Raw genomic sequence first — 12985 nt, forward strand, 5'->3', positions numbered from 1 at the left:
ATTGTCCCCTGTTAGTTCGTTGGTCAACTGTTGGCAAATGTGTAATGCTCAAAGGTCCACTGTTGGATAGGTAAATGAGTACAACACACACACACACACACACACACACACACACACACACACACACACACATCCCCTACTGAGCCGTTTTTTCCCCATTGTGCACTCCCGTCCTCTCTTTCTCGCTTTCTCTTCATCATGATAACAACAGAGTTGAAGCCTCTTGAAACACTCACTTTGAATATCAAATTGTGTGTGTGTGTGTGTGTGTGTGTGTGTTTGTTCTATGCCTTTTTAGGTGTGCTTATTTGTGTGTGTATATATTGTGCTGTTTTTAAGTGTAGTCTGTGTGTGTGTAAATCTGGATTTCATGTCATATGGTTACAGTGTTTGTGAGTGATTATTGTAGATGTTACATGTGAATTGTGTACTTTATGGGGCTACCAAGGGTCACAGGAGCTCTGAATGAAGGGGCTTTTGCTATGCACAAGTGTACAGATGTGTGTGTGTGTGTGTGTGTGTGTGTTTGTGTTTGTGTTTGAGGGTGGGTGGATTTGTGGTTTGAGGTGCAAGGATGAAAGAACTGTTTCTGTGACTTCCTCATGAACTCTCTGGGTTTCTTATGGGCACTCAACACACATACCAAGGATTTGCACACATTCTCTCACATAAACATGTTAAACTAATGGTAAAATGCCAATTCATGCATATATAGCACAAAGTCCAACACAAACTATAATCATATACAGTATGTAGACTAAAAGACAACATACTAAAAGGCCAATAAAGCAAAACCTTTCCTGACAGGGATTGGGATGTCAGTAGGACATTATTGATACTAGCAGTAGCAATGGATAAAATCACTGCTTATCGTTCTTTTTTGCTACTTGAGCAATGCCCCTCTGAGTTTTTTTTTTTGATAGACTAAAAACTGAAATGAAACAAAGGAATTTATCATGAGCAGAAATTATCTCTTTGGCAGAGACAACTGACGTTACAGTGGTCAATTTGGCTTATTTGCCAAATTTTAGCATTGCTCCTCTCATCAGCAAAAGTGTACTGGCACCAAGTGCTGTCACCAACAGGGCTTTAGTCTGCACACATTTGATCATTTTGAAGAGAGAAGAATGTTCATACCATTCCCATTAAGTACAGAAAGCAGACTGTCTTTTTACCCTATTGATTGGCCCAACTTAGTTTGTATTCATGCAGAGGTGGCACAGTGCAATTACGCTGAGTCAAATAATGTAAGGCTTTGTAACAGCTGTTGCAAACTAGGTCATGCTACTAGAAATCTACTAGTAAATACCAATTATGGTAAAATTCCACAATTATCAATTCCCAATTTGATACCAACGTAAAAAAAAACCAAACATTTTTTTAATTCTTCCTGACCACCTTCCTGGTATGAAATACCTGGATCACAATGAACGGTCAGGAAGAATTCATAGAACCTTAGTTACATCCATAACTCTAGTTTTGCTCTCCTCCTCTGTATCTCTGTTTGTCACTAATAATGACACTTTGCACACACACATACCTGGTGCAGAGAAAGGTTGAAGGAGAGATAGAAAAGGTAATGAGTTGTTGCTCTTGTTGGCAATATTAGCTTCTCTGTTTCAACAACTTTAGGCTGAAAAAACATGCATGCAGGTAGAAATGATACAGTGGTGTTCTATTGGGAATAAAAGGAAACTTGCATTCTCACACTATCCTGCAAAGCACAATGCTTGCGTCATCAGGCTGACTTTTAGAGATGGGTGAGCTGGGGGAACCCTGTGCGCCACGGCATGGAGGGACACTGAAAACGCGAGTACCATTGTGTTTTCAGAATTTCTGAGTCATCATCTTGGTACCAATGCGTCGGTTCTCGTGACATTTCTTTTGCAAACTCAGGATTGAAGTAAACAAATATCACTGTCACCCTCTGTGTGTGTGTGTTTTTTTTTCTGATTCCATTATCAATTATTCTGGGGGAATACAAGACAACACAACATAGGGTAAAAACATAATGAATAAATATCAGTTAATGCAGGAGGGGTCACTTGACCCAGATGACTGCCGGGCAAGCAGGCATCTGGGTCAGGTGGTAAGGAGCAGGAAACTGCAGTAGTATCTAGAGGACAGGTCGTGAATGGCAGATACGGAACAAAGGAGTTGTTAGAAATGCATGGCACACACACTAAAGAGAGGAAGTGGAAAAATATAAGGGAGAAGAGGATGATGCAGGTGAACACTCTGCAGGGATGAGCAGGCGGAAACACAAGTGCAATTTCATGCCAAAAGGAGTACCAAAATTGCAATGTGCCACCTGATATGCATAAATATAAACTCTGTTTTACCAAACCAAAAAAATGTTGAAACAGGTGCAAATGTAATGTTAGTGCACTGGCTTTTCAGGTCGTGCTCTTAAACTTACTAGTGAGCGATGCATTTGGGTTTATGTTTACAATAAACATCCCATTGTGAGTCCTTTTCAAATTGTGATAATATTACATGTATGTATGTTTTTGTGTAGTTTGCACAGGGCGAGTACAACTCCAGTGGGTTTGACCTGAATGTGATGCCAGTTTGGAGCAACAACATCACCGGTAATGGAGTCGTAGTCAGCATCATTGATGATGGTGAGTCTAACCCTTACTGCAACACAGACTGTCTTTTAGACATTTATACAGGTATATGTTGCTTATTAAAGGTGCAATTTATAATCACATAAGGGGCAGTAATTCACCTTGTGCACATCTTCTGGGTCCTACAGCATCGCCCCATGTGCCATGTCTCTGGCAGGTTTTTCTGTGCACTCTGTTGCAATGGTTATGTCTGCGGAGTCTCTTAAACACAGAATCTGAGTTTGTTTGTTGCATTGGGTCTTAGGTCGCTTTCACATATAAAGTCTGGTCTGCTCGTGCAATTCAGTGGTGAAGTTGCAACATTGTTGCTTTTGTGATTTGGTTTGGTTTGCTTCCACACCGTGCTTTATCGGGCGCACCAAGAATTGTAAACAAATGTCATGCTGCTGACACTGTCCTTCGTCTTTTGGATAGAACATATGAAGAGCTGACATTTTTTAAGCAAGTTGCGGACTTTAATGTATTGTTGGCAGATTTTTTTCACTTTTATGCAGTGTTGATCAGTTGTCTGTTGCTAAATAATTTGAAGACTTTGTTTTTTTTTTGTGTAGCCACAAGCAGCTGTGTTATGTGATCATCTGACCATATATCCATATTATAGATAAGGGCCTTTATTTCATCGTTACACCATGTCAGTTTTCAAGCCTGCTACTACCTGATGTTGATTCTCAAATTCCTGCACAAACCCTCAACCCAGAATGGCTGTGTTTTGGTACACTTCCTTCCTTTTGTTCGGACTGCTTTCTAACCTGCAGCAGTCAAACTCCGGTGCACTTTGAAGCAAACCGAGACCCCACTCCACAGTTTCAAACCAGCAAAAATCAAACGGACTATCTGATAAAGCGCACCAGAGTTCATTTCAAGAGGACCAAACAGCTCAGATGTAGATGATTTTAGGTAGTTTAAGCTGTAAACTGAAGCTGCTAACTGCTGTTCAGCTAACAATATATCTGCGTCTACTTTCTTTGTCCTCTTTGTCAGCAGACTGGATGCTGGAGTGACTCACTACTGCCTCTCTGGGCACAGGTGATATTCAAAGACACTAGATAGTAGATATCTCTGAAACATAATACATAGACGTCTTTGACATAATGTAAAAACTGCCACTTTTTCACACTTTTGATAATATGAGAAATCTGGGCATGTCTAACAAATTGCACCTTTAAATATTGTAGATTGTTTATGCAAATGTGTTTTTTTCTGGCCAAAATAAAGACAGTGTGGCATATTTTGGAATATTCACATAAACAAAATGACACTTTTCCCCCCTGATTAATACAATAAGACCAGGAACAGACATTTAAAATAACTGAAAGAAGTAACTGTATCTTACTGATAAAATTGTAGAACACAATTTTAGAAATTGCAGGACACAATTTTCTGGCTACGGTGTACAAAAAGATTTTAGCGTTTGGTGTGACGAAGCTGAACTCTGGCCCATAGTGAAGAGGGTGAATGATTTATGTTAGTGCCCCCCCATCCTCCTCCACCACCTCCACCACCACCGTCATCTTCGTCTCAGTCACGCCACAATGAGAATTCATTTCTCTCTGATTGCTGGGATATCTGGCAACAAGGGAAATGAGAGAGCGGCATCTTATGGGCTCATTCATCAAGAACTAATTGAAGCCTCACTAGTCTCAAGTGCTGATAGAGCTGGAGTAGTGTTGGAGTGTGCTGTTTTGTATGTGTGTGTTAAAGTGTTCATGTGACACTTTTTTGCATCCAAGTGGCTCTGACTCTGCAGTATGTGTGTGAAAGTGGAGAAAATGTCCTATAAACGTGTCATTATTCAAAGAAATGGCATATTTGTGTGGGTTTGTGTTTTTTGTCCACTTGCATCCATGCGCGTCTATCCGCTTGCATGTGTGTTGATTCTTACTAGACTGTCTGTTTTTGATGAAAGATGCTGCTTTTATGGCGGACTGCTGTGGACAGAAGGCCATCTCTTTGCTGTGCATCCCTCTGCATACAGACAGCTACTCAGTGTGTGTGTGTGTGTGTGTGTGTGTGTGTTTGGGGGGGGTTATTGGTGGCGAGGGGTGGAGGATGGATACAGAATGAGCAAGCAAGAGAGAGAAAAAGAGAAAGAAATTAAATAGAGGAAGGATATAGAGGGAAATGTCAGGCGAAAGCAAGAGTAAAAAGGATTCAGAGAGGGGGTGAGTGTGTGTGTTAATGCATGTGTGTGTGCATATGTGTATGTGTGTGTATGAGACAGAGAGTATTAGACTTGCACCACTGAATCTCCTCTCCTCTGAGGCTATTGTACTCCGCTCCACCTCTCTGTATTGATTCCAGCGGGCAAGAGCTCTCTCTTTCTCTTTTCTCTCTCTCTCTCTCTCTCTCTCTCTCTCTCTCTCTCTCTCTCTCTCTCTCTCTCTCTTTCCTTTTCTTTCTCCCCTTTCCTTGTTCTTTTCCTTCTCTTTTCCTGTTCCCTCTTTGTTAACTAGGAGGTAATTCCTTCCTCTGCCCACCCTTCTTTTCTCCCCTTTCCTCTCTTTCTCCATTTTTCCTTCTCTCCCTCCCTTACTCCCTTCCTCCCTTTCGGACAGTCTGCCTCTCGCAGCTGAAGGATCATGTACACACTCACCTTTAGCCACCTTTCAATCGATGCCTATTGATTTTAATATCACAATGAAATAAATTATTTTTCTTTGAGTGAAAGCGCCCCCACCTCCTCCCTCCTCCTCCTCCACCCCCACACTTCAATCCAATCCCTCTGTTTTTAGAGGTAATGTAATTGGCATCTGAGGTCAGTCCTTGTGATTCCTCACGTTGAATCAGATTCACCCTACCACCTTAAATGTTTATGCTTGTGTTTAGGTTCCTCTTTTAAAGTATTATCTCACAGTTTCACTATTAAGATATATTTGCATTCGATTTATTTCATTACTGTACTTCACAGACATCAGCATGACCCTTAAAAAACACAGCTAAATCAAATCAACCTAATTTTTCAAAGTGTATATCCACAATTTTGTGCATTAAACTCATATGCATATGCTTATTTATAAGATTAAAATGAGATTTCTTCTTTTGCTTTAGAATGTGTGTACATTAAAGAACTATTTCTGACCATGTCCCAACAAACCCCTATTGTTACCCAGGTTTAATCATTGTTAATTTATTTCTCAATTACACACGTGCAAACCAACTGTCAACCATGTTAGTGCTTGATAGATTGTCAGCTGTAGTTCCAATAGAAATGCATTCAAGGTTTTTGTTTAAAAATATTAATCAGAGTGAAACATCTCTATTTTCTATTTTGTTTCTCAAGTGGTGCAACACTGAGCACCTGATGTAATGGGGAATCCAGAAGATCCGTCAATGGCACTAAGTTGTGATTAGTCTGCATTAATTTTGCTTGATTTCAGTGAAGTCAGTTTCAGTCGTGCAACAATTAAAAAGCAAAATGAAAGCAAAGTTGTGGGTCTGGAAGATGGAAAAGTTTTGTTTAGCAGGATTGCTTCAAGGTCTGATGTTTTGTAATGCAACCTTTTATGAGTGACAATTGTCATTCTGCGCTGGCAGGGAGTCAGAGTCACTTGGACCCGGTGATTAGATAATCAATTATTACGATCCCACCACTCCTGGCTCCGACTCCTCATCCACACACACCTTCGTACAGACCGAGCAGCCATAGCTGCCATTAAAAAAAGCCATTATTAGAATGTTGCCCTCTTTCTTCTCATCCTTCTTCTCGTTATCATCTGCTCATAATTTTCTCCGGCTTCCACTGTAAACGCTGACTTCAGCAGCCTCCATGTTTACCTACATACACAGCGTGCTGACTTTGACGCCTTTGTTATTGTTCTTCTACTGTGCATGCAGGTCAGTTCAGGACGGTGAGCAGTTCACACTGGAGTCTGATATAGGCCACATTTAAAAAAAAAAAAAACGAGTAAAATAACTCAACTTAAAGGCTTCTAGGACTTTCAAAGAAATGTGACTGACCATATACAATATTATATTATATTTTTGGGCGGTTTCTGTATGTAACTGAGCCTGTACCTACACATGCACATTAATATGGAATAGGTGATATTTATCATTATTCATTATGTAAGTGTCCTAAATGCCTATGCACATTTGATAAATAGCAATTTTCTTGCTCGTATGGGCAGTTCCACACATATTAAGAACTTGTTGTATTCATGCTTTGATAAATGAGACTTTAGGAGCCTTTCATAGCAGGAATTAAAGACAACACATCACATACAGTGAACATCAACATCAGTCATTAGCGAGCGTGGTGTGGGTTAAATATATAGATTCATCAGTGAAATGGCATCCACCTTCCTCCCACCTTATCCCGTGACGCCCCCACAGTGTCCCTGTCGCCCTGCTATCAACACTGGCCTCCGTCCCTCTGGCTGGGCGGCCAAAAAGCACTCCAATATCGATTGGCGCTTACGCCATTGTCATTACATGTCATTGGTACACAGAGAGACACAGGACACAATTTAGACTGGGGATGGGAGGTAGAAGGATGGATGGATAGTTGGATGGAGAGAGAAAGAAAAGATTGGAAGACTGAGCAGTGTCAAAGATAATTCAGTGAGCTCAGTGAATAGAGATCCCTTTAATGCAGGACAGTTTGTCACACTAATTTGTAAAGCGTGAAGACATTTTCTTTCAAAGAAATACTGTCTGCAGAGCCTAACATTAATACAGTATGTAGGATATATAAGTAAACATCCTGTCGTCTCTCCACCTCTTTTACTGCACTTTGTAGCAGATGTACACATTGTACCATTTCTTTTTTTTTATGTCTTAGGAATTACAGTAAGGTGAAGATGGTGGGATTTTATTGGTGTATGGTGAAAAGCACTCCTCTGAGAGAATAATGTGAGCTCAATATAGATGTGGGCTATATTTACTGTGTGTTGTCATACTATATGTATTTATCTGTTGATGAAGGAGGTGTAATAAAACATTTTATGGCTGATTATGAAGGCTTACGTAGCTGCTGTAAACTGTATTTTTGATATTCTACAATCTCAGCTGATTGACTTAATGAGGTGTGTCCATATAGCATGAAAAGCATTTACTCTGCTGTCTGCTCATGCTGTGCGTCACATTTCTGTGTGTCCGTGTCCTACAGAACCTTGCATTCCTTAAAAGTCCATTAGGATAATGACATTTTTATTTTTAGAACTTTATTGTACATTATAATTGGTTTCTTGGTCAGTGTGTTATATTATATTTGAAATACTCACCTTGTGTCACATTTATATTTTACACTGATTTCGAAACAGTGTTTGTGTAACTTACCACAAATATGTTATTTAAAAGAAGCAACCAAAATTTTAGGTAAAGGCATTTGCTTTTTATTAGGCTCACTGATATATTGGTTGACCAATACCAGAATATATGAAAACTGTATTTATTTATTTACTTTTTTTTACACAATGTGTAATACCACAAATTATGCTTGGGGTGACTTATTTATTCTTGATTTAAATTGTCAGTAATTGACTAAGACTGAACAAATAACATTTTAATTAGGTTTTTATGTAATTTCTATTTATTCTTTATTTTCTCAGTTTATATTTCTAGAATTGTTTATACATTTTTTGTATAACAAACTCAACTCAAGTTCAACTTAATTTGTCCCCGTAGGGCAATGGTTTTTACAACAAGGGATATTAAAACATGTAAAAGAACACAGAACAAAGACATACAGAACTGTAACAGTAAGGGTGAGGGGAGGTGTCCTAAACACTATCCACATCGAAAAGGTCTATTTCAATCCCATCTAAAATAAGTATCGATATTGGTCCGGCTCGTTTCTCAATACTGAAACAATTAATATGGTACTATTGGTATGCTTGTGAAGTGGATGCGTCAAAATTAGCCACATACAAGTTACTTCTATCATATTGCTATTACTAGTATCTGAGCACACACTGTATTATCCCTGTGCAGTGTAAACTAAAAAAGGCCATAATTTCCTTAATCACTGCACATTTGAAAACGTACTGTTCCACACAAACCACTGAACACAGCCGGCTGCTGTTGAGGAAGCACAAAGTAAGAGCATGATTATCATGATTATCTTTCACCACCAAGCAACAAAGTCATTGACAGGTAGCTTAACAAATTGGTCGCCAAGCAACACAGAAGTACCTGTATGAGTGTAATTTTTGGTTATTAAATTGACTATTTATTTAAATATGTTCTCTTTTTTTTAAATTGGCAAAAGTCTGTCACAGTTAATGTAGTGTATTTTATGCTCATATAGGCATTTATCAAGCTGGTGTTTTCAACAGAGAGAGCCAAGGTTGGTAACTGCATAATGAGATAAATTTCATCTTTACAGTGTGTTTGTCTCTGTATTTTTACATCATGCCCACGTTGTGTATGCATCCATGCATTAAGCCAGGCTCCTGGCTTTGGTCCAAAGAGTGTCAAAAGTCTGCATGTGCGGCTGTTTGGTAGAAATGACACTGGCCGGCTATGTAAAAGTGTGTCTGACAGGGGGAGCGACGGAGTCAGCGCTTTTTTTCCCTCCCTCCTCGCCCCCCGCTGTTCAATCCATCCAGCTGCTGTCACCACAGGGGAGCAGACAATCTATCAAGGCATCGGGATGCATTCTCCTCACCTGCGCCGCGCCTTTAATGAACAGCCAACATGATCCCGGCTGACAAGCAGGAAATGGATGTAATAAAGATTGTTTCTGCATGCTCTTTGCATCCCTGATAAATCACCTCGCTGTGCAACAGATACGGGAGCCACATGGAAATTTGATTTCACACGGCAAGGGGGAGGAAGAAGAGAACAGTGGGGGAAAAAGAGAGCTGCTAGTGGCAGGGTCACTCTATTTTATTCCCCTTTTTTCTCCAGCGGAGCAGTGGAGCAAGGTGTGTGGGGGTTGACTAGAGGGAATGTTGTTTTTTCTTTTTTTTCTTTTGCCTGGGCTTTTACTTATCCCACCAATGCTTTGTTAAGCCTGGAACATGCCTCTGTGCCTGTAAGTCTATAAACAATAACTGATGATGTGTGCAGGCGTTCACATAGGTGTCTGTCATCGTACTTGGACATGACATTAATGTGTGCACTAGGGGGCAGGGCCGCATTTACAAAAAAACAGCAAATAAAGAAACCTGAAAATGAAAACCTATTCTCATCGCAAGAAAATAAAAACAAGTTGAAAAATAAACAAAATAAAACTTCTCATTATGTCTGGATGTCCTTCCCTCCTGAATCAGAGTTTGATGCACAAGATATAATGCACAAATACACAGAATGTGTAGGGTTTGGAAGTGTGCACAAGGGTCCTCTCGGAGCCTCTGCAAGCAACAATTACCTAGAAACCCCTTCTATGTTTGCGAGTATCCTCGTAAAACTATTTGTCCACTTGTCCACTTCAGAATTCTCATTATCCCCATATTGTATTCACACACCTCACCAATCCTTTCACACACTGTACAAATCTCCTTTTTTATATGTCTGTAACAATGCCCTGGCAAATTAACTTGTTTTATGTCAAACAAAGAAACAAAAACAAAAAGTTCAGCTTCATCTCGGTGACAGTCCTTATTCATTTTGTGTTTTGTCACTTCAGAAAAGGTCTTGAAACAATTATCAATTTTAATTGGAAACAGGCAGATTTGTCTTTCTCATGCAGTTTGTGATCATAACTGGTAGTTTAGTAACATTTCAAAAAATGGGTCAGTTTGCTCACAATAAAATGTACTTATTAATTGTAGCATTTTATCGCCTCTAGCTAGCTAACTAATTAAGCAAATGCTAGGTTCATCAGTTGGTTGAAAACTCTGTGTCACATGTTTTAATATTGCGAAAGTGATATTAAATATGCACTTGATGACAACATACATATACAGCTATAAGAAAATTGTGCTGAAAGACTAAGGCCAAAACTCTTTATTAATTTGTGTAGCTGCGTAGCTTAACATTAGCTGGTTTTGGTGGTTTGTAAATTTCCCCAAATCTAATAAAGAGAAGGATATTGCTGCTATTGTAAGCCTAAACTCTGTGGGCGTCCACGGCCCGCTTCCACACAGTGGGTTTATACTACACAGTGGTAGTACAAGTATTTATTTTTTAACATAACCCGTAGGCTTACTCCAAATACTACCGTAGCTAGCTAAAAATGTGCTCCTCGGCCTGGGAAGTGACATTGTAGTGTCACCAGTGGCTAGTTCGTTAGCCGCACAAGCTAACATTTACATTAGAGCAGATACACACACTGTTTATTGCTTCCTTTACACTTTAAAGGGGAAAAAATGTTTTTTCTAGTTTTTAATTTTGGAAAGGCGAAAGTTCTTAGTTTTGGAAAGGCTTTAAAAATTGACGAAATTGAAGATGGAGAGTTGTCCAGAGTACCGAATACACCCATGTAACCTCTAAATTGTGTCTCTCTACTCCAGAAATAAGGGCATCACATGCAGTAACAGTAGCATGGAGGCCTATACCAGACTGCAACGACCCCACTATAAGAGCAAACAACAAATCACACTAGCTAACAATCACCCACATGGCCTGCTGTCCAAAGTCACTGTAGTAGTACTCCTAACAGAAAGGCATTCATATTGTAGAGTAAGGGGAGAGCACGAGAAATGAGAGGGGGGTGAAGAAAAGAGAATAATGATTAGAGCTGGGGAGAAATAATAGTGGGGCAGCAAGAGAAATACATGGGGAATGGAATATAGGAGAATAAAGGGAGAGCGAGATTGAGATAGGGAGAGGACGGGAGAGGGAAGAGTGAGATAGGAAGGGAAGGGGGGATGCAGATATGGGGGTGGGTGGGTAATTTATGATTTAATCTAATGCAGTCTGGACCTGCTGTAAGTCACACAGACCTCAGCTGGGAAAGCGAGGGAGGGAGAGATGGAGAAATCGAGAGAGAGACATTAACCTTTCCTTGAAGCGAGTGTGGAGCTGTTTTATCTGACCACAGTCCACCCCTGTAAACCTTTTCTCCTCTCCACCTGTACTTCCCGCTCCCCCTGACTAGACCAAGTGCTCCTGTTAGGCTGCCTTTCCCAAATGTGTTATGTAATCATAATCAACTTTGGTTCCCCTGAGTTAAAGTAAGAATCTTAAAATGAATGTATGTTGGTTTTGTTACATCACTGACAGATACAAAGTTCCAGTAACTGAAGCGAAGCTTTTTTCTCATGTTGCGCTATAAACCTGATGCTTGGCATGTCTTTCGCGCCGAAAGAGATGCCTACATATCTGCCTACACTTCTGATGTGTTTGGAATAGCAGAAGACTAGGGTAGAAAAAGAAACTCAGAAGAAACTCAAACTTCATCAACAGAATAAAGCCCAAGGAAGAGGCTGTCAGAAAACCACCCACACTGACATCTTATTGCTGGGAAGTGCATAGTAAAGGTATTGAAGATGGATACAAACTCAATATCAAAATAAGAAAACCAAGGATTACAACATTCAAAATCAGCAGAGCATATATGTTTTTCACACACTCATTCCTTACCTCAGTATGAGATAAACAATCAATCTGCAACATAGACTGCCACAGGAATCAGCTGTTGCCACTGGCATTGCTGCTGGCATCTTTGGCTGTTTATGTACTTCTTGAAAAATCAAATATGATTTTGGTTTGATTTTCTGAGACCACATATGCATCACATGCACAGCTTACTTCTTTTGGATACTGAAAATTAGTTGGTTTGGCTGCAGAGGGCAGAAAATATTGGAAGGGTGGCTGTAACTGGACTCAAAAGGGAGCCTCATAATGTGCTGTGTTTGAGTGAAATATCTTAAATGATCAATATGATTAATAATGGGTTGCTGCCTGTAGATGCTTTCCTGAAAAAAATATCACAGTTGCTGAGTCTTTGGTCATGCAAAGTGTATCTGCAGGATACAGGGTTCACTTATAGACTATAGAAATATGGACAACATGACTTTATTTCCTCCTGCTGTTCAAAAATGAAACCTAACTTTCCTGGATACAGAAGCTGCCATCTTGCACATTTGTAGTTGTATATCTCTGATTCTACTGCATCTAATTAACTGTCCATTTTGAGCCCCACAATGTTGTATATCAGTAGAGTACCCTTTCAATAACTATGACTAGGTAATGTGTAAAATTGTTCGGTGTGAAGAAGGAAGATTCTGACCATAGACTGCGTGTAAGAATTGGAAATGGTCACCCTTACATTACCCTGGGGACTATGGATTTGAAACCTTGAGTTTGGCATTTTTTCATCGTCATCTTGGTTTTTGTGGACAAGAGTGTTTACCAGCCAGTAACCAGCTAACAGTAGTACTAGCTATTTGATTAGCAAGGTGCATTGGTAATTCAAAATGAACAACAGGCTCCTTCACACGTCTTTTAGTTCAAGCAAATGCTGAAGA

At 39.8% G+C, this 12985-nt stretch overlaps 1 protein-coding gene across 1 annotated transcript in view; it reads left to right on the forward strand.

Annotated features, from left to right (window-relative positions):
• LOC131976749 (neuroendocrine convertase 2-like) overlaps positions 1 to 12985 on the forward strand; it is a 199894-nt gene that overhangs the window by 46508 nt on the left and 140401 nt on the right. Inside the window, exon 6 of the mRNA XM_059339903.1 lies at positions 2519 to 2624. Coding sequence (XP_059195886.1) covers positions 2519 to 2624 — 106 coding nt within the window. The remainder of the gene's footprint in view (positions 1 to 2518; positions 2625 to 12985) is intronic.

The sequence above is a fragment of the Centropristis striata genome, chromosome 8 (genome assembly GCF_030273125.1).
Source record: "Centropristis striata isolate RG_2023a ecotype Rhode Island chromosome 8, C.striata_1.0, whole genome shotgun sequence".
Classification (NCBI taxonomy): Eukaryota; Metazoa; Chordata; class Actinopteri; order Perciformes; family Serranidae; genus Centropristis; species Centropristis striata.